The 20,383-nt window shown below is 41.7% G+C and overlaps 3 protein-coding genes across 5 annotated transcripts in view; 2 read left to right on the plus strand and 1 right to left on the minus strand.

Moving 5' to 3' along the window:
- LOC102075574 (hepatitis A virus cellular receptor 1 homolog) overlaps positions 1–11,543 on the minus strand; it is a 65,363-nt gene extending 53,820 nt beyond the window's left edge. For 2 of the 3 annotated variants that reach the window (XM_025897108.1, XM_019367185.2), the window contains exon 1: positions 7,692–11,543. The gene's annotated coding sequence lies outside the window, so the exon portion shown is untranslated. The remainder of the gene's footprint in view (positions 1–7,691) is intronic. The other variant, XM_013277569.3, reaches the window with a different exon arrangement.
- LOC106096482 (alpha-1A adrenergic receptor) lies at positions 1,017–14,079 on the plus strand. Its single transcript, XM_019367179.2, has 2 exons — positions 1,017–3,197; positions 12,898–14,079. Exons 1-2 carry the CDS (start codon positions 2,234–2,236, stop codon positions 13,449–13,451), a joined length of 1,518 nt encoding a protein of 505 aa, XP_019222724.1. The 5' UTR covers positions 1,017–2,233; the 3' UTR covers positions 13,452–14,079.
- Positions 14,080–15,996: 1,917 nt separating this feature from the next.
- On the plus strand, positions 15,997–17,190 carry LOC100706504 (gastrotropin). Its single transcript, XM_003455174.5, has 4 exons — positions 15,997–16,138; positions 16,244–16,404; positions 16,492–16,581; positions 16,708–17,190. The coding sequence occupies exons 1-4, from the start codon at positions 16,072–16,074 to the stop codon at positions 16,765–16,767; spliced, it is 378 nt and encodes a 125-aa protein (XP_003455222.1). The 5' UTR covers positions 15,997–16,071; the 3' UTR covers positions 16,768–17,190.
- The last annotated feature ends 3,193 nt before the right edge of the window (positions 17,191–20,383 follow it).

The following is a 20,383-nucleotide window of genomic DNA, read 5'->3' on the forward strand; positions in this document are numbered from 1 at the left end:
AAATTATGCGAGTTTTATTTGGTACATCAGTAGAAAAGGAGAAAAAAAAACACATTTTACTTCATGAGTCCTGCATATTTCATGACTATCTTTATAAAAATGTTTGACACTATGACATCAAAGTGGAGAATTCATTTTCAGCACTTTTGACATAATTTATAGATATAGGTTAAATGAAATTAGTCACATACTTTTGGTCTAACCTGTATTAATGAGTTTGTCCAAAGGAGACCACTCAGGTTGTTGCTGCAGGTCATGTGTGTGTTGTGTTTCCCACAAATATTAAACATGACAAATTCTTTCAAACAATCTGGTCTGTGAATAAAAGCCGACTTTGCAGAGCACCAAATCGTAAAGCATGTAACTTCAGGTTTATCAGAGGACACCTTTGTGTGTTTGTCAGCTGCCTGTGTAGCATAAATAGTTAAACAGCTCAACAGCACTTTATAATAAAGCCCATGATTAAAGGTGCGATTTCCCTAAAACCGAAAGAAATGTTATTACATTTTATCTGACATTAAAAATGTAATTATAGTTACCTACAAATACACACACTTGGATAAGGGAGTAAATATTCAAGGTTTTGCAGGAAAGAAGAAATAATTAATTTGACAGTATTAAGTAATGAGTAACCTCAGTTATTTTCTTCCAAGAAAGAAATTACACTCTAAGAAATGTTAAATAGGGTGTAAATCTGATGCATTTTAACATATTCACAACATAAAGAAAGGAAATATTGTTTGTTTCTAAGTATTTACAGAATACACTGGGGGAAATATTGTTTGATTTTATGTTATAAATACATGAAAGTAACTCACTACTAAAATTACTTACAGCAGAATTATTGGTAGCACTTTAATGTCACACTATTAAGATTTAGTAAGCTATTAGTGAGTGTGTAATTTATCATTTATATTTACTCCTCCTTAATATATCATTTATAAATACAGATATGTTTACATCTGTAATTTTTATTATTTATGACTAAAGTCAGTGTGTAGTTATAATCGTGAACATATATTGTATTTATAAATGGTATACTAAGGAGGATTAATGCCATATAAATTATAAATTCATCACTTTTTGACACCTTGCTGATGCTTAATAGTGGGACATTATTTTAAAGTGCTGCTGTTTTTTTTCTTCTTTTCTGTAAACCTTTCATTTTTACTTTTAAATTCTAGTTTATGTACTGGTAATTATTTGCAGGTACATATATTTTTTGTAATTCAATAAACGTGACAAAACTATACTTTTTTGGAAATTAGACCCATAGTGGTTGGCCTCATTTTAAAGTGCTTCTAAGAGAGGAACGTGTCTCTGGAATGCGCATGTGCCAGTCCATTAAGCCTGCCACTTCTTCCTAACTTATACCCAAGATGAGATTACTCTGAGGAACTCTTGCATTTTACCAAAATAGGAATATAATTCACGAGAGATACCTGTCATATGAGAGAGGATTGTATGTGATGTGTAATCTACGTTTGAACTTAATCGGTTTGAAGTTGAAGGCTTAACCATCTAAGCTGACTGCTGGAACATCCTGAATATTTACCGCACTGAAACTGAGCATCTCTTACAGTCAGGGCACCTTGGCTTAAAATTATGTCATTATTTTCTCTGTCAACAAAACACTTTTTTACCAGCGTACCGCCAAGCAAGCTAGAAGTACCTTTAAAAAAAACTGCACCAACGAGGTTTACTCTCACAAAGTTAAGTGGTTGTGGAACTTGTAAATGCCCAGTTAAGCACCCTCCCACAGTGGGGAAAAATAAATCGGACACCAGTGAAGTGCTTCACCCAAAAAGCGCGATTCCTCACTGCGTCCTGCAAAGTCAAAAAAAGAAAGAAAGAAAATGAAGCAAAGACACTATGTGCGTATTCTGCGCAATCACGGCACTTCGTGCGGTGCGTCACGCGCACTTCATAAGCGCGTATTTAGGTATGTTTGGTCAATATATGGCAACGCTGCGTGCGGAGGAGAGGAGGCAGGAGATGACTGCTGCCCCCCTCACTTCTCCACAAACCTCTCAGGAGAGTGGGGGGAGACGGACTGCATGGGGAACGTACGGCTGCACAATGATCGCTTTTCTCTGATAAAACGTTTGGAAGCGAACTCGAAGAAGCCCAGTGAGCCATGCGCACATAGACCGTTTTGGCAGTTTGTGTTAAAGCCCTTTCTTTACAGCTACAAGTGGTCTGGAGCCTGCTATGGAGGACTTTGTGAGTCAAAATGAGTCTGACCATTGACAATGTCACAGACTTGTGGAAAAATGGTTCCTCGAAACTCGACGGGGCGTCTTCCCAGTTCAATTTCAGTAACAGCTCTGGGGGTAACGATACGGTGCGCAGCGAGATGGACCTCACCCGAGCCATCCCGCTCGGCTTGGTACTCGGGGCTTTCATCGTGTTTGCTATCGCGGGCAACATCCTCGTAATCCTCTCTGTGGTGTGCAACAGGCACCTGCGGACCCCGACCAATTACTTCATCATCAACCTGGCTATCGCGGACCTGCTGCTGGGCACCACGGTGCTGCCTGTGTCAGCCACACTGGAGATCCTGGACTACTGGGTGTTCGGCAGGATCTTCTGTGACATTTGGGCGGCGGTGGATGTGCTGTGCTGCACCGCGTCCATCATGAGCCTGTGCGTAATATCTATTGACCGCTACATTGGAGTGAGCCACCCGCTGCAGTACCCGGGTATCGTGACGGAGAAGCGGGCTCTGCTGGCCATGCTTGGGGTCTGGGCGCTGTCGGTGGTCATCTCCATCGGCCCTCTGCTCGGGTGGAAGCAGCCACCGTCGCCGGACGACACGATATGTCCCATCACCGAGGAGCCGTTTTACGCGCTCTTCTCCTCCCTCGGCTCCTTCTACATCCCTCTCGTCGTTATACTGGCCATGTACTGCCGTGTGTACATAGTCGCCAAAAGGACCACTAAGAACCTGGAGGCAGGTGTGATGCGGGAGAGGATGAACTCCAGCGAGCTGACCCTCAGGATCCACAAGGGATCTCAGGTGCACGAGGAGCCCGGCAGCTCTGGCACGGGCAAGGGCCGCGCGCACCAGGCTAGAAGTTCGCTCACGGTGAAACTGCTGAAATTCTCCCGGGAGAAGAAAGCAGCTAAAACTTTGGGAGTTGTGGTCGGCATGTTTACCCTTTGCTGGCTGCCCTTCTTTCTCGCCTTACCCATAGGTAGGTTCCGTACGTCACTCAGTGGGGGTCTTTTGTACGCCCCACGACTACACTTTTTTTTTTTTTTTACATGAAGCAGTTTGCAAAAAGACGTCCACAACCTTTTCCCCCCTGGACGCCAGTTTTAAAAGAGATATTTAATTTTTAAAAACAGCCTGCAGAAAATAAATCTCAGTCACATAAATGTCTCTGGGAAGCTAAACTGTTGCTGTTAAACGCTGCTGCAGGCATTGCAAATCATATCTGCCGCACACAGAATCTCCTGGTTTGCTCTGCTGTCATTAAACGTCTCGGTGGGCTCTACGGGTTTGGCCATTACTGTTGAAGTAAAACCCCTATCTTGTAGCAATATGTGACACAGAATGAATGAATCTATATCATTGATCTGGCCTAAGCCTCTATTTATGTCACAAAGTTAAAAGTTCACCATTTTCCTTTTCTCTTTCCTGTCACTGTCTCTGAAATCAGGGCCCCATTGGAAACGCCAAAACATTTCAAGGAAGTGGAATTCACTGAAAGCTCACCCAAATACTGATTTGATTTGTTGTTGCACTAAATACACTGTGAGTGGTAGGTGGCCTCTCTCTGCTCTGGTCAGTCATTTCAGAAGCCTGTGGAGCCTGCTGAGGCTCCCTTATGATGCCACTGGCACTGGCAAGCATTCAACAGCGCTTTGCCATGAATGTTTAAAAAACTGCAGTGGAAATGAAGCAATATATTGCAGGCTGAGAAAACATCAAGTCTTTGTTTAGCGGTGGCATTTGGGAGGGGTGGGGGGGAAACGGCCTCACTGAAAAACATGCACTGTAGACAAGAATGTGCCGGATGGTCTGATTGTGTGGGGATTAACCCCGCAGGGGCACCGTGGGCTATATGTATATATTTGTGTACAGCCATGTGTCTGCATGTGTTCATTTAGTGTCGTTATAAGGGAGTGTGTTTATGCACCTGGCTTCAAGCTGCAGCTCATCACGTCCTCACACACACACACACACACACACACACACACACACACACACACACACACACACACACATGCAGTACTTGAGGCAGGATCACTATGCAGTGCTACAAAGCAGGGATTATTTTGCCCCAAGGCATCCTGGATGAGATACCGAATGTACATACCAAATGTGATTTTACAAAGTTCTGAATTTGCAGTTCTGAGAGGCTTCTACACCTACATTCAGGGGTGGACTTCAGAAGAGCCCTCTTTAGACACTGCCAAAAAACAGCCCCCAAGTTTTTCTCTTTACAGTCTCTGGTGTAGAATACTGATACATTGTGACAAAGCACCATGCAGCTTTATTTACTGCCCATTTTAAGTGGCTTAAGAGATTCATAAAAGCATCCAAAGAGAGAGTCCTCTGGCATGGAATGGTGCTACTATATAGTCATGTTAAAGCTAGGCACTGAGTTTCCTCTGTTTTTTTTTTTTAACATATTTTATTTTAGCCTTTATTTTGTTTAGCTTTTATTGTGTTGGGACAGTGGAGAGAAGGCAGGAAAGCTGGGGAAGACAAGCAGTAAAAGGCCTCGGGGCGGATTCAAACCTCTGGGTTAGCCTGGGTCGCCTGCTCAACCCAGGGAGCTGAACCGGGGCCCTGAGGCACCTCTATTTTCAGATGCAGATTTGTGGGAGATGTTGTTTTGAAGTTAAAGTTTGTGCTGCTCTCTGCTCTCTGGTGTGACTCACGTCTTAAGTCTGATAGGACAGCGGCACTATCCCTGTGTTGATCCGAACCTCCACCCACAGAGTGGGATTTCCTGTTTCACACTTGTTATTATCCTGCTCCTTCCTCTGCACACTGCCACTGTGTAACTTATGTGGTTGGTGATGTGTGCGCGCGCGCGTGTGTGTGTGTGTGTGTGCTGGTGTGCAGTGGATGGGTGATGAAATATTTATCCGTGTTTATGTGAATGCACTGCAAGTTATGCTCGTTTGTGTCTTGAGCGATTGTGTCAGCGTGGCTGCAGATGCTTCTGCCTCGTCCGTCACTGCAGCTTTTTAAACAATTAAAAGCTTTCAGAGATCAAAGTGAGGCTTGGCCCTGCCAAAAGGAGCCACTGCAACCTCAGATCCATCAAGTTTTAACCTGTGAAGAATTATGTGAACTGTCCCTTAGCTACAGGTCTCACCTATCTTACGCAACGTCTGTTAATACTGTGGAGTTTATTTTTTTGTCATTGTACATAAATGGCAAGCAGGCAGCGACAGTTCCCACAGTTTGAGTCATTCCTTTTCAGGTTTTAAATGTCCTCTTTCCTTTTACGCCTTTAACTTGGAGCAAAAACCTCCGGATTATAAACACGACATCAAATTTTTTTTAAGTTAGTGTACTCCAAGCCAGCTACTTTGGACAAAAAGTGGTCCAAAATCTTACACTCGCTGTGAACTTTCAGCATCTGCATATTTGTCGGTAAAAGCGACATACCTAAACTTCGAATGTATTAGCCTATTAGTCTGGCTGTTTCTCATAAAAAAAAATTTAAAGCTTGTGATCACTTCAGGTTGGTTTCAGCGAGTTTCCAAAGTTTATTTGATTCTGATTTTGATTTTTCAGGAACAAGATTTAAGAAGTTCAGAGTAGGCACTACAGTGCAAACACAACAATTTGTAAAGGCAACTTTACAGTCATGTAAGCATCCCACTTCCATTAATCATGTGCACCAGTGCCTCCTGATGCTTGTTGTGTTGACTCATCTGACAAACTGACCCAGACTAAAGCCGATTTCCAGTCTTTTAATTTTTGTTTTATTTTTCCCTAGAGACTCATTTTCATCCAAATATCTCAGTTATACTATATCCATCCATCCATCCATCCAGTCCAGGTTTGCACTGGGTGCTGGAGCCTATCCCAGCTGTCATGGGGTGAGAGGTGCAGTAGGGCAGCCAGTACACTCCATAATGTACTTTTACTGTTGATAACAATATATTTACACTGACACTGACCCTTCAAATCTCATGTGTCCCTTAAGCAGGTCTCATTTAACACATGCACAATAAAAGTTTAAGGCAACTCTGCAGCAAAAGCTATACTAACATGGGTTCACATGCAAATTAAAGTGTTCCAAGGCAACTGTGCACAGAAGCAGATTTTATGATTGTTTACAAATATTTATTTATTTCATGTTTGTGATGAGATGAATTCCATAGTTTTAATTGGCTTAATTAGACATTTTTATGTGTTTATCTTATTCATAAACAATTAAAATCTACAAAATCTACAAGATTTACTGAACAACAAAAGTCAATTTGCCCACATGAGTAAAATGACTGCAGCTCATATTGAATTGCTTGCTAAATAACTGAAAGTAATTCTGAGTTATCAGCGCTGTTACTAATTAATTTTTGCTCCACCGACTAATCAGTTAATTGACTTTTCAGGCCTGCATAGACATAAATGAAGAAAAGGTTTCTTCATATTGATATTAAGGGAAAAAATGTGTTTAACTTTAAATAAATATACACACAAATAAATATATTTTAGAATCAGATCGACTGTTATCCTCACACTTGTCCTCATCTCTGCGCTCATCCAAAGAAAAGTTTTTAGTGCTTCATTGCACATATTTTCCCACAGCTCTGTCACAGCCAGCGCAGGCACTAATGTCCTGTGAAGGCCTCGCATCGAACAAGTGGTGCAAGCAGCGTGTCTAAATGTGAGAGAATCCAACACCTGAGGTGTTGTTTCCTCATTTTTTGGAGCAGAGAGTGCATTTTGTGGGATTCTCAGACAGTTTCTTTGGCTTTTAAGGCCGCTGAACTGGCTCGCCTGTGCGCTCCAGGGGTAACTCAAATGCTTTTTTGAGGAGGAAAAATAATTAGAGAGCTAAGTGTCAAAGCAATGAAAAAGAAAGGAGGTGGCAGAGCAGAGCAGGAGGTGCCACGGGGTATCAGGGGTGAAGGCGAGGGGTCTCTGGGATGTCAGCTCAATTTTCCAAAAATAGCTTCATGCTACGGTTTTCATTGAAAGCAATGTGAGAGGGCAATATTGCTCGTGTCCTCTCAGATCAAGACATATTAATCATATTTGCTGCTGTGCTATGAAACAGGATGTGTGAGAGCAGATTGTGTGTGTGTGTGTACATGGCACAGAATAGGCATCACTACTTCAATTAGTTAGAATAACAGGATGCCATGTTTTGTTAAGATGTTCCTGTGTTTCAGAGTGAAATATGCGTGTGCCTGTCCTCAGGAAGGAGGTGCAAACATTTCTATTAACAGAAAGGGTGAGGCCGCAACCCGCCCACGTTTATCTATATACTATTGTCCCAGGGCTGAGCCCATCGCCTCCTCTGCCGTTTAAACTATAGCCTTTAAACATAAACACTTGAGAGAGGACAAAAATGGACCACGTTCACACAGAACTTAAACACACAAACATGAACCATATCTGGACACTGGAAGGTCTGCTGTCAGCCAGCGTTTCCTACACTTTTATCCCACATTTGTGTTGAAAGGAGACACGGGAACATGATGGCAGGTCCCACCTTATACTCTCTGTGGGAGGATCGGGATGTTGTTAAAGGGGGTTTCCGAGGATGGAGACGGTGCTTCGTATCTGTTTTGCCTGTGCAGATGCCGCTCTTGGTGTCCAATCCAGATGCACATGGTGTAGATTTATACAACTGTCGACCAAACAGAGAGATTACAGAACGTAAGCACGCAAAATATTTAATAATCAGGGTTGATCAGTTTGAAAAGGTTATGGGTGAGGAAAGAATAAGCAGAGTTGTGATGCAGGCAGTCAAATCCTTTTGATCTGCAGCCAGCTACTACACAGCGAAACAGACTGACAAATGGAGATGAATGGAGAAAGACAGACATGGAGAGAAATGAAGGAATGACCATATTTTAATTCACCAAACCCCCTCCTCTGTATCCCAATCACGCTCATAACTCACACAGTTATGTAATCACATTTAAGTGGCCGAGCAGAGGGGAAAATAGCATGTGAAAATACCAGCCACCAAGAAGACACCGATTCATCTGGAGTTTATGGGGCCAAGACTCATTCAGACAGCTCTAGTTTCATCTCACAGTCTAGCTACCACACACACACACACACACACACACACACACACACACACACACACACACACACACAGCTTCTAGTACTTGGAGCCACTCATTAGGATGAAAGCTGAAAGCGACATTTCCTCATATTGTCAAACAATCACTTTCATCAAGATTACAAATTGTCCAGAGCAGCGTGTACGTGTGCGCGTGTGCATGTGTGTGTTTTGGAAAAATCAGGCTTGGTTCCATGCTCTCGTGTTATTGCGACGTCGAAATGAAAGTGTGCTTTTGACCCGAGTACCTGCGTCAGTTCACCCTTTGGCTGTGTTGTGTATAATGCACCTTGTAAGGCTTAGAGTAATCGTTAAAGCTGTTGATCTGATTTTCATGAAGAAGTAAGCTGAGGTGTCTCTGGTTGTCAGAGGTAATTTCACACTTGAAAGCCTGAGATCGTGGTGCATCCTCAGCCTATCCAGGAATGTGATATCAATTTAGGAATGTGGGCTGGTGTAAAGAAACGTTGTTTTACTCACATCAGCCTACACACAAACACGCACCCGCACACATACAATGTGTCTGTTTCACACTAATCACGCTGTGCTGTGCTTATTAATCCCCTATTTTAGTCTTCAGGCTTCCCCTCTCACCTCATTAGCTTGTAAGATATCCTTCCTGTATTTAAGCTCAGCCACAGCAGGACAAAAAGCACCCCGGGGGGTAGATTAATGCAATTTAACCCAGCCCAGATCCACTCATTATCATACATGGCAAACTTGCCTCAGACTCTTTCAGAATGATGCTGTTTCCGTCATTTCGTTTTTCTTGTAGAGTCTGACCAACGATCACGTACGCACAGCTTCAGCCGTGTTACCTGTGTAAACACAGACAAGGCCACTAGGCACCGTGCGGAAAGGAGACACTTGTGTTGCTAGTCTAACCTCCATAACCTCTGACAGGACAAACTGTCATTTCACTTCAACCTTTTTTTTCCCCCTTTTCAGACCAGCTCGTCTCTCCCACGGTGTATTTATCTAAACGGGAATTCAGGGTCAGCTCACCTTTTCTGCTTACTTGATCAAGTGCATTGTTTTGCTTTGGGGGTTTTTTCTAAGGAAACACATTATCTGCTTGTGAAGGCCTTCCTAAATACAAGGCTTTCTGTAATGATGAATAACATATGGAACTGACTGTCTTCACATCCTCATGTGGAGACTGCAAATGGTCTAAGAGTAAAAAACCTCTGTATTCTTAATCAGTGCTGCCACCTGTTGGATATGATGCAACATCAATAGAGGATAACTAAACCAGGAAGTCTCAGTCAGCCTGTGTAATGAGTATAAAATGATCTTAAAAAGACCTGATTAAATGGCTGTAATTGATCCATGTTGATCACTTTCTGTCAGTTACATTTATTCAGCCTCCTGCTGACTTTGAGCTGCCATAGTACACTTTCATATTCCCTTACAGAATATATAAATAACCTCTGCTGACTTTCACAGGAGAGATTCAATCCTCAAATTTGGCAAAAATGAGCATATCATCGCTCAGTATACAGTATAAATGTAGCTCAGGACTGCATGCTTATTCATGAGTCATTTGGTGAAAACATTTCTTTAGCACAACTTAATACACATTTTTTCCGACATGTACAAGGTTGTTGGCATCTCAGCTTCGGATGCTTCAGGTGAAAAGGTCAACTTTCATGACTGTGTTTCGAGTGTGGAGGTTGAGTCAGAAGGCGAGTAGCTTAGCTTGCTATGAACCCTGAATCTCTGCTGGTGAAACAGTGAGAACACATGACACTACCTAAAGTGAGTAAGGTCTTTGAGTAAACAACACTTTTAGTATGTTGACTGTTGAATTACTGTAGCCATCAGATCAATTTTTAAATTAAGAAAGCTGTTTCGATCCAGCTCAAAAGCCACCACGTTTTTATTTATTACTTTTATTTAACCTTTTTTTATACAGGTAGTCCCATTGAGACCTAATGTCTCATTTACAAGAGAGACCTGTTCATAAAGTGGAGATTGACACCAGAGAAATGTAATCTCCCCCAAGCTATCCTCAGCCATGCCTTTACCCACACCTCTGGAAGTGTAGACAATTGGCAATTAAGCCTTGGCAACACCCAGAGACTCTTGCACTGCCACTACAAGGCAAGAAAGAGTTCCAGAAGGGTGTAACAAGGTGAACAAGCGTATCTCTGAAAATAAAGCAGTCATTTAAAGACCCTGACATCAAGTTTTCAAATCTGAATTATATCAGAGATTTTTGATAGTTTGTTTTTACAGTAACAATTAAAGTCTAGTTAAAAAACAACATTATTTTTAACATTATTTTATTATTGGGATAAACGTCACTTAATTGGAGTCTAACAGTCAGAAACTCAGCTGATTGGCTTCATTTGTACTGTGCAGGGTGGTTTGCAGAGATTTAATTGACGGCCTTGCATACAAACAAGTTAAAAAGCTCAGGGAAAATAGTCAAAGCTGAGACGTTAGAATATTTGTAGGGTAATAAAAGAGTTTGTGGCTGACACGTGTTCTTATATAGAAAAATGTCTTTCACTTGAATTAGGATTTGACGGTTTATTTATCAAACTAAAGAGGTAATAATGAATACCATTTAGATATAATCAAAAATAAGAACTTACTTGTGTACAGGTCAGAAAACCATGACACCGTCGTCTTCTTAGGCCACGCCCCTCAAGTCACTAAACCACTGCTGTGATTGCATTAACATCCTTAAAGTGGTAAGCACCCATTTTAGCTCCTAATCACACGGTATCACCTGAGTTATCATTACATTAGGTTATCTAAACTGGCCATTCTAAATTGGCCTTAGGTGTGAATGTGAGTGTGAATGGTTGTCTCTGTGTTAGCCAAGAAGCTAGCTATAATGGGGCCTCTGGACTCCAACCCCTCCACCACCCCGCATTACTGACTGGATAAGAGGAAGAAAATAGAAGGATTGATGTTAGTTTTTTGTGAAATAGCCAAAGAACAGAAGGTTTCTGAGGCCTTTAAGAGGTAAAATTTGGATTTCTGTACAGAGCTGCTGCTCTCTTATTCACAAAGGGGCCCGAAGGCCGGTAGCTCCACGTTTGATTTGGCAGATTCTGGCAGATCCCCGGAGCGGTCTGTGTCTCCTCCCTGGATCGAAAAAGGATCTTTCACTTGTTGTTTTGCCGAATGTGTAGACGACTACATCAGCCATGCTTTCCATTCATGACTCAGCAGCTCACTGTGCAGCTGGATACTGGACTTCCTGAGCAACAGACCCCAGAACGTAAGAATGGGAGAGCACACCTCCTCCACCCTCATTCTGAATGTGGGTGTCCCACAGGGGTGTGTCCTCAGTCCCCTCTTATACTCACTTTTCACCCATGACTGTTCACCAATCCACACCAGTAACACCATTATAAAATTTGCTGATGACACCACTGTCATAGGACTGATCGACAACAACGATGATTCAGCCTACAGAGAGGAGGTTCAGCATCTGAAGCGATGGTGTGACGACAACAACTTGCATCTGAACACAGCCAAGACCAAGGAGATGGTAATCGACTTCAGAAGAACAAAGCGATCTGAGCACTCTACCCTCTACATTGATGGGGAGGAGGTAGAAAGGGTAGAAAGCTTTAAGTTCCTCGGAGTCCACATCTCGGCCGACCTTACCTGCTCCACAAACATCTCCCACCAGGTAGGGAAAGCACAACAAAGGCTGTACTTCCTCAGGAAACTACGCCAGGCCCAATTACCCCAAAGACTGCTAGTAAACTTCTACTGCTCCACCATTGAGAGCCTTCTGACTTACTGCTGCACACTCTGGTTCAACTGCTGCACCGCGGAGGACAAGAGGAAACTGCAGCGGGTGGTGAGGGCAGCAGAGCGGGCAATCGGCACTTCACTAACCCTCCTCAGAGACATCTATACTGGCAGACTTCAGCAGAAAGCCAGCATCATCATCAAAGACCCCTCACACCCTGGACCCTCACTTTTTTCCCCCCTTCCCTCTGGTAAACGCTACAGATCCATCAGGTCAAAGACAAACAGACTCAACAGAAGTTTTTACCCACAGGCTGTCAAACATGCCCTACCTCCACCCTGATTGGAGGATAACTACACCTTATTTATAAATCGTATTTCTGTTTATACTTCAATGCAACCAACACCCCTACCTCTTTAAACTGTATTTATCATAACATTATTTAGTATAGTTCCAACAGCACCCCCCCACTCAATGTGCAATATCATCCCCCCCCCCCCCCCCCCCCCCCCACACACACACACACACACACACACACACTCAATGTGCAATATCACTGATCATACTGCACCTCTCAATGCATGTATGTGTATGTATATAGATGTAAGTGTGTATGTGGAAATATGTGTGTGTATGTATGTACGGATGCATATATGTATATATACATATATGTATGTATGTGCGTGTATGTTTGCAGGTGTATGTATAACTTGTACATATCTTTCTTGTGTAAATGTAAATTTGTCTGTTATTGTGTAAATACTTACGCTATTGTGTACTCCACACACATGGAGAGATGCCAAACTGCCTTTCACTGTTCTTGTAACAGTGACAATAAAAAGCTATTCTATTCTATTCTATTCTATTCTAAGAGCAGCTTCTCTTTTTACCCCCTGCTGTCCCCAGGGTCCTTTAATGTGCACCTGCGGCCACCTGAATCCCTCTTCAAAGTAATCTTCTGGCTTGGCTACTTCAACAGCTGCCTGAACCCCATCATCTACCCCTGCTACAACCGCGAGTTCAAGCTGGCTTTCATCCGGATCCTGAAATGCCAGTGTCACCAGCGCAAACGTCCCGGCTGGAGAGAGTATAATTACCGTTCCTCCACCTTTAGCTCCTCTGGAAACTCACGCAAAAACTCGACGGACCACAGCTCCGGCTGTCTGAACGGAAGCCAGCGTACTCTGCCATCCTCAACCAGCCCGAGCCCGAGTTACCTGAGTAAGGGTCTGCCGCCTTGCCCTGAGGGGGAAGCATTATACATCTGGGGAGCTACCACCCCGACACCTTCCACCCCCAACCTACTGCCCGGCAGCCCCATCGACTGCCAGCCGACAGCTCTGAGAGGGGGGAGAACCACTGAGGAAACTACAGGAGGAGTTTTCTCTTTCTCCTTTGTGAAGAATAAAGATAAGGGACGGGTCAACAAAGACCTAATTGTGCCTGTTGACAAAGTGTGACTCATGCGTCGTACTAAGATGGGACTTACTGGTTCATTCCTTATAGGGATCACAGTAACAAACAGAGCAGGGATGTAGGGTTTCACAGGCTTCACTGTACATGGTCCCATGATCATTCATCAGTCAGTGGATTATCATTGTCATAAGCTGTCAATGTAAGGTGAAGAGTACTGACTTTGCTGCTGTATCACAGGTATTTTGTTCCATGTTGCTGTAACTGAGATTGACAGTAGGGTTTCTTTCAGTAGACAGTAACAGCTCTGAGACAGTGTTTGCTGCCCTCTTTGAACTGGACACAAATCTGTGCATGCATGGTTTTTTTTATTCAGACTCTAGGAGGAAAGACTGAAAGGACCTCCATCCAGCACAGCCTCTCCATCACTCCCTTTCAGTTAAAACTCCACATCCGCTCTGTACAAAGACTGAACGTGTCGAAGAACCCGAGTCGTGTAAAAAGCGTGGAAAGACAAACGATCACTGTTCTGTTGCAGTCACTTGGTATCTTTATGGTATATTGTGGAATAAAGTATAACCTGTTTTATCTGCTGTGCGCACAATCATCCCATATCATCTTCTTTGTATGTTTGTAGAAATGTGATGAATAAATAAAAGTAGAATGTTGCTCGAATGCTGCTTCAAGGCCAACTCTTCATCTATTACTTTCCTCTGGGAAACAAAGAGCTCTCTCAGGTATTATCAGAGGTGTTAACATCACTCTGATGATGGAAGCAGAAGCAGATGGTGGTGTTTATTAGATTTTTTTTTTTTTAAAAAAGGTTTTCCTCATTATATAGATAGTTAACGTAAACACAGCTCATGATCAGTTGTCATTAAAGTATTAATCACCAACTACCAATTAAGAGTGTGATAAATCAGATTTTTTAGAAGATATAAAAGAGAGGATCCAATACTGGAGACAGAAACATGAAGAAGATCAGAAAAGTGCAAAAAAAAAAAACCCTCAAGAACAAAAACTAACACAGAACTCAGAGGATTGTCTGCACTTTTGTCAAATAATTCAACACATAGAAGTAATCATTACACATATTTAAAGATTTATGATGTTAATTTATCTGCTTCTCATGCTCTATTACATTAGCAGCAAAAATGATCCAGCAGTTTAGTTTTTATCTACTAAAGGATGCAAAATCCACCTTTTTATTTTGTCCTTTATGTATTTCATAAAGTCACACTTCCTGGAACTTTCCTTGACAGTTGTTGGTCCTTTCAACCAATGATCCAAAGCAGGCTTTGTCTGTGATGCATTACAGGTACAAAGACACACAGTTACACCGTTTGATTTGTAATAAGGGTAAAGTGGTGGTTTGTACTGTCACGTCACAGCATCCTAACATACCCTGCACCTTTCCCAAAAACCGGGATAGGCTCCAGCTCCTCCCTCTGCAAGCCTGAACCGGATAAGAGAAGAAGCTGGATGGATGGATGATGCATAAAATAAAAACTGAGCAATTAGCATGCCTCTGTCACACAGTGACAATATCCACCCACTAGCACGTCTATAGATCACCAACACATCATAAAACACATTATATTTAAAGAATCTGTACAATCCACATACGAAGCTGTTTAAAAATAACAAGATAAGTGATTTTACTTTGTATTTTGAAAAAATGCAAATATTTTACGTGGATTTTGCCACTTAGTACAACACAGTACATTCAGCACTTCGAGAGAGACCAGCTGTTTATTCTGCTTCAGAGAGTGGAAGGTGAGTGGAGCTGACAAAGAGTTGCAGGTAGCAGAGGAGGAGATAAATTAGCCCTGCGTTTCACTCTTTATTACCAGCTGAAATGAAGCCATCGCTCTCGCAAAGGTCCAAGATTTAACGCATTCAGGTGAGAAGGCTTTAGCATCTTATTCAGCAGCCTTGTTTTCACCTTATTTTCACCTCCTTTCAAGATGAAATACCTTCCTGACAATGTGCAAAGGTCTTGCATATTTCTTTTTATTCATTTGAATAAATCTTTTTCAGAAAAATGTCACATATTCAGTCTCAGCTGTGAATATTCTGGCATCTTCCTTTTATACTTAACAGTGATATAAAAAAGTATATTACTTGTTCTGTGGAATTGAATTTCAATTTTTTGCTGGTTTTTAGCCACCAAACAATTTTCTTTTCACAGCACAGCAGTAGAGATCAGACAGGAAAGCAGGAAGAGAGCAAAGGGGAATGACACACAGTTTTTTTCCATTATTTCTCAATAACGCCCACAAAACAGTAGCTTCTACTTTCATTTAAAGGAAGTTCTTTTCTGGTGTAAACTGCTGAAACTCACCTGGACGACCTCGTTTGACATGATGCTGGCATTAGGACATACTGTGTTTACGTTCTGTTCTGTTCTGTTCTACACCACATGCTCAAACATGCAGATGTCCTTTTTTACGTCAGCGAAGGGCTGGAAAAACCTGATACAGGCAGGAGAATGGACATACTTTGCAGCTTGTGACACTCGTCTTAGGAAAAATACCACGTGTGGGGGTGACACATTGTGAGACGTGTAAGTGGAAAGGAACAGAAAGGTGGTTCAAATGGAGCAGGCCACTCCTTTCTTGACTCAAGAACTCCTTCCCTTTTTTTAATTTCTGCTCTTTCGGCATCATGGCGTTCAGTGGGAAATATGAGCTGGAGAGTCAAGAGAATTATGTGGAGTTTCTGGAAGCAGTTGGTATGAGGATACTTTTTTAAAAGCCATACATGGACTAATGTCAGGCATCATTTGTTGAAACTTTGTTGGACTTCTTGCTCTGGGATTTAACCCACTTGTTCACAGGTCTTCAAAATGCCAAGACAGACCACAAGGTGGTGACTGAGGTGTTGCAGGACGGGAATAACTTCACCTGGACACAAACCATCCCGAACTGGACCTGGTCCAATAAATTCATTGTTGGTCAAGAATGTGAGCTGGCGACGATGACAGGATCCAAATTCAAGGTGAGTAACTAAAATGCACAGATGAAGTGTTCACAACTTTTCAAAAAATCTTCATTTAACCAAAGCTCCATGGATATTTTTCTTAAGGCGCCTGTAACTATGGAAGGCGGCAAGATTTCAGTGCAGTTTCCTCAGTACCACTTCACAGCAGAGATCGTTGATGACAAGCTAATAATGGTAGGAGAAGGAGCCACTTATTCACTGCACTTTTTCAGTGAGATGAATAATTCCTTAAATAAATCCATTTGCTCTTTTAATACCAGATTATCTTTAATCCTCTTTTTTTCTTTTTTGCGTATGCAGACTTGCATAACTCCAGGAGAGAAGGGTGTGACCTTCAAAAGAATCAACAAGAGGATCTAAAGCCACGAGACTCAACACGCTTGGATGGAAAAGAGGCTGCAGAAGGTGAAGCATGGCAGTGACTGTTAAATGGGCCGAGGAAGAGCGTCGCTGGGCCTCACGGGTCTGAAACTTAGGCCCAACTCAGCAGAAGGGGTGAAACAACATTATGTACTGTATGTTTAAACATGTTCGTCTGTAACACTGTTCATTTTTGATCCAATGAACATCTCCTCTTTTACTTTCAAAGTGCTAATGATCTGTCACTATGCTCTGATTTTGAAACTCAACATATTTTCCATCCACTTCCTTTATGTGTCATTCCACAGCCTTTTTTTTACTTGTATGTCACTTTCATGTGAAATCATAAGCATAGGGTGATCCCTTACATGGTTTAGACTGAATGAGTTTTTCATGACTATTAAACTATGATTTGATAACTAACAGAGTACTTTATGAGTTTTTAGTCAGTCTTTTTGACTGCTCTGTCCTCTGTCTTCTTGTGATGTGAAGAACAGCACGAGCTGAACTCACACTGACATAAAAGGCCTTTATTAGTACGATTATTAAAACCATTAGTCACACTTTCCCCTCTGATTCTAATGCTGCAAGCACACAGCGACCTTAAGGGTGTTGCTTTTTGGTCTCTTACTTTGTTCAAACTTGCGAGACCTTGTTCTGTAATTGCAGAGCGTCCTGTGAAAGATCATCATTCTCATCTTTCTTTACCAGTCAATGAAACTCGCTTACGCAGTGCAATCTTCCACAGCTGATCTCAAAGAACAGAAGTAAAACCACATCTGCTGACAGAGAGGGGAAAATGGGTCTTTTGCTCATATTACACCAGAGCCTGTGCATCTGATGCTTTTTCAGTTTCCCTTCCTTTCAAAACATGTTATCTTTTTTTATGCATTAACACAAAAAACACTTCGTTTAGCTTATGGTATGAATCGTCACAGTACTCCTTAACAAAGGCATAAACAAGAGGTACAGTAATTTTAATAACTTCCTCCGAGTCTTTTATTATTTTCATATTTTCCCTGAAACTTGACAGTGACACCACAGAGTTGATGCGCTGATGAACAAGATAAACTGCTGAAGAACTTCTGCAGCAACAGTTTTTAAAGTGCAAAGTTTCCTGTCATTTTCATCACTTCCTTTTTGTATCGAAATTATTCATGAACTCAAAGTCAACTTCTCTTTTACTCTCTTTCCTTTATGTTACTGTTTTATCTTGTTCTTGAAACTGTAAATAAACTCCGTTAAGTGGAAAAGCAAATTCAAAGCAAATTCAAAGCCAGTTTAACACATGGGAAAATATATTTCTGTGCATATTTGATACATGAAAACCCGAGGAGGGACAGATATCATAAATACAACCCCATACACATCTGTGCAAAATAAACCTGCTAGTAAAGATTGTTTCAGGTGGATCTTTAATCCTTTTTGTAGTTTGTGGTGCTTTGATTCATCAAAACCATTAATTAACCATTGACGTGTGACAATAAGCATTTAAATCTGTGCTTCTCCCCATCCCATTAAGTTTTAGTATTTAAAAATGGTCCCACACAATGAGAGGTAACTGATGCTACATCTCCTCTTTCAGCTCTGCTTTAAAATTATAGACCTTGTACATTATGTACATTGTGTACATTATGTTTTCCAAAATAACAGGTTATAGATAGATAAAGGATCAAATCAGATTCTAAAACCTCTAGAGTGAGGAAAGAGTGGAACAGCACAGTTTAGTAGTGAGAAAAATCCCGATTGTTCGGTTATTGCACGTCTAGTCCGTCCTACTGACCGATTCACCCTCAGCATGTGGTTTTGTGGCTGTTGGCTTTAATATGAATTTTGTGCTCGACACTCCAGGCTACAGGTGCGTTTCTCTAATCTCACCACTAGGAGGTGCCCTATTTCTTCATAAAAACAGAAGAGTTTGGCTTTTAAATCCATTTCAGAGTAAAAAAGATTTCAATCTTTGCAAGAGAAAAAGAAATATTTAAGAGATTTTCAGTCTGTTTCGAAACACTGTGGGAATTATTTCTCTAATAATGCAAAAGAAAATTTAAACAAATACAAAGGAAAGTAAATATAGTTGAAAAAACCTTTTTTAGTCATATAAGACTGCTGTGTTCACTTGGACAGTGGCAAATAAGAAGTATTTATGCATATATACTTCTAATGCACTTCTATATCAGTGATACATTTCATCATGAAAGAGAAAAAACAGAACCTCTGTCATCATCATCTATAATCTGTCAAGTTTTAAGCTCTTGTGTGGTTAAAATCCCGCATATGATGTCATATCATAAGGTTCCTATCATGTAGCTGGGCTTTTTTATTGAGCATAACATCAAACATGTGGGGTTTTTTTCATGTCATGTGTACTTATGTGGAGGGGGGTGGGAGGTGTATTTGACAGAACACCTGTGCTTCTGAATCAGTGTTTTTAAGTGACGTTGGATAAAATAAAATGAAATAAAATAATGATACAGGGGGAAACATATGATACATGATCAACCATGCTGTTTACTGTCAAGTCAACTTATATACACATTTATTACAAATTTACATGACATTATAAAAAACCCTCCAATGGATCCTTACTGTATTAATCAGACAATGAACCCACTACAGTAAGCACTGGATATTTTAAACTATATATAGCACTCCCCTGCTGTACCAAGACAAAAACATATCCATTGTATTAAAGAAGTAGCACCCACATTAACCTTTATAAACAAAACATTTCTAGCCACGTGTTAGATGCAATTACAGTATAAGCCCTTCAATAACACTGATTAAATGTTGCATTGTGACATGAGGTGAGCAGCCTTCTCTGCATCCCCCTCCTCACCCAACCCTTTTCCAAATTCCTCTCTTGAGGACACATTCAAAGGAAGCCGGGAGCTTTCTTCTGTAGCTCTGCATACAAAAGCCTACAGGAAAATGATCCATTAACAAACTGACGCCTGGAGCACCACCCTCCCCCTCCCCTCATCCACACCTCTACAGATGAGCCCCCGAAGACTGAAGATCTGGAAAATTCCTCACAGTGGTATCATGTTTGTTTGTTGGTTCTTTAGGATTCTGTGACTGAAATTGTTAAATATTTGCAAGCAAACATGATTAAACAACGTTCCAGATTTTCTCAGTTCCACAGTAAGATAAATATGCCGCTGTGCTGCAGGGAACAAAGGTAAGGCTCAGCAGTCTCTAAGAGTTCACTATTGTGCATGCGACATGAGGAGGGTGGTCGGTTTGCAAGCATTATACAAGAGAATAATGTCTTGTTTGTCAGAGAGAGCCCCATCACTGAATAGGTTTCTATATGTCAAATGCCACACAGAAAGCACTGATGGAGCTGTGGAGGTGGACGGCAGGAGCAGAAGAGAGGCTTCACCCTCTACACATCTGACTTCAGGTACAAGTCTCAGTCATGTCATCTGCAGAAATTCTCAGATGACTCTGCCATCGTGGGCTGTATCAGAGATGGACAGGAGGAGGAGTACAGGAGTGTGGTGGACAGCTTTGTCGAGTGGTGTGAGCTAAACCACCTACAACTGAACATCACAAAGACAAAAGAACTGCCACTTTAGGAAGCAGGCTCCTCCTCCTACCCCTGTCACCATCA

Source organism: Oreochromis niloticus, linkage group LG2, assembly GCF_001858045.2.
Source record: "Oreochromis niloticus isolate F11D_XX linkage group LG2, O_niloticus_UMD_NMBU, whole genome shotgun sequence".
Taxonomy (NCBI): domain Eukaryota; kingdom Metazoa; phylum Chordata; class Actinopteri; order Cichliformes; family Cichlidae; genus Oreochromis; species Oreochromis niloticus.

Bases quoted from the DNA above. Each gene is read 5' to 3' on its own strand.
- LOC100706504 (XM_003455174.5), top strand. From the start codon at position 16,072: ATGGCGTTCAGTGGGAAATATGAGCTGGAGAGTCAAGAGAATTATGTG. The intron at 16,139-16,243 runs GTATGAGGATAC...ACTTGTTCACAG, and splicing joins GGAGTTTCTGGAAGCAGTTG to GTCTTCAAAATGCCAAGACA. The intron at 16,405-16,491 runs GTGAGTAACTAA...ATTTTTCTTAAG, and splicing joins TGACAGGATCCAAATTCAAG to GCGCCTGTAACTATGGAAGG.
- LOC106096482 (XM_019367179.2), top strand. From the start codon at position 2,234: ATGAGTCTGACCATTGACAATGTCACAGACTTGTGGAAAAATGGTTCC. The intron at 3,198-12,897 runs GTAGGTTCCGTA...TGCTGTCCCCAG, and splicing joins CTTTCTCGCCTTACCCATAG to GGTCCTTTAATGTGCACCTG.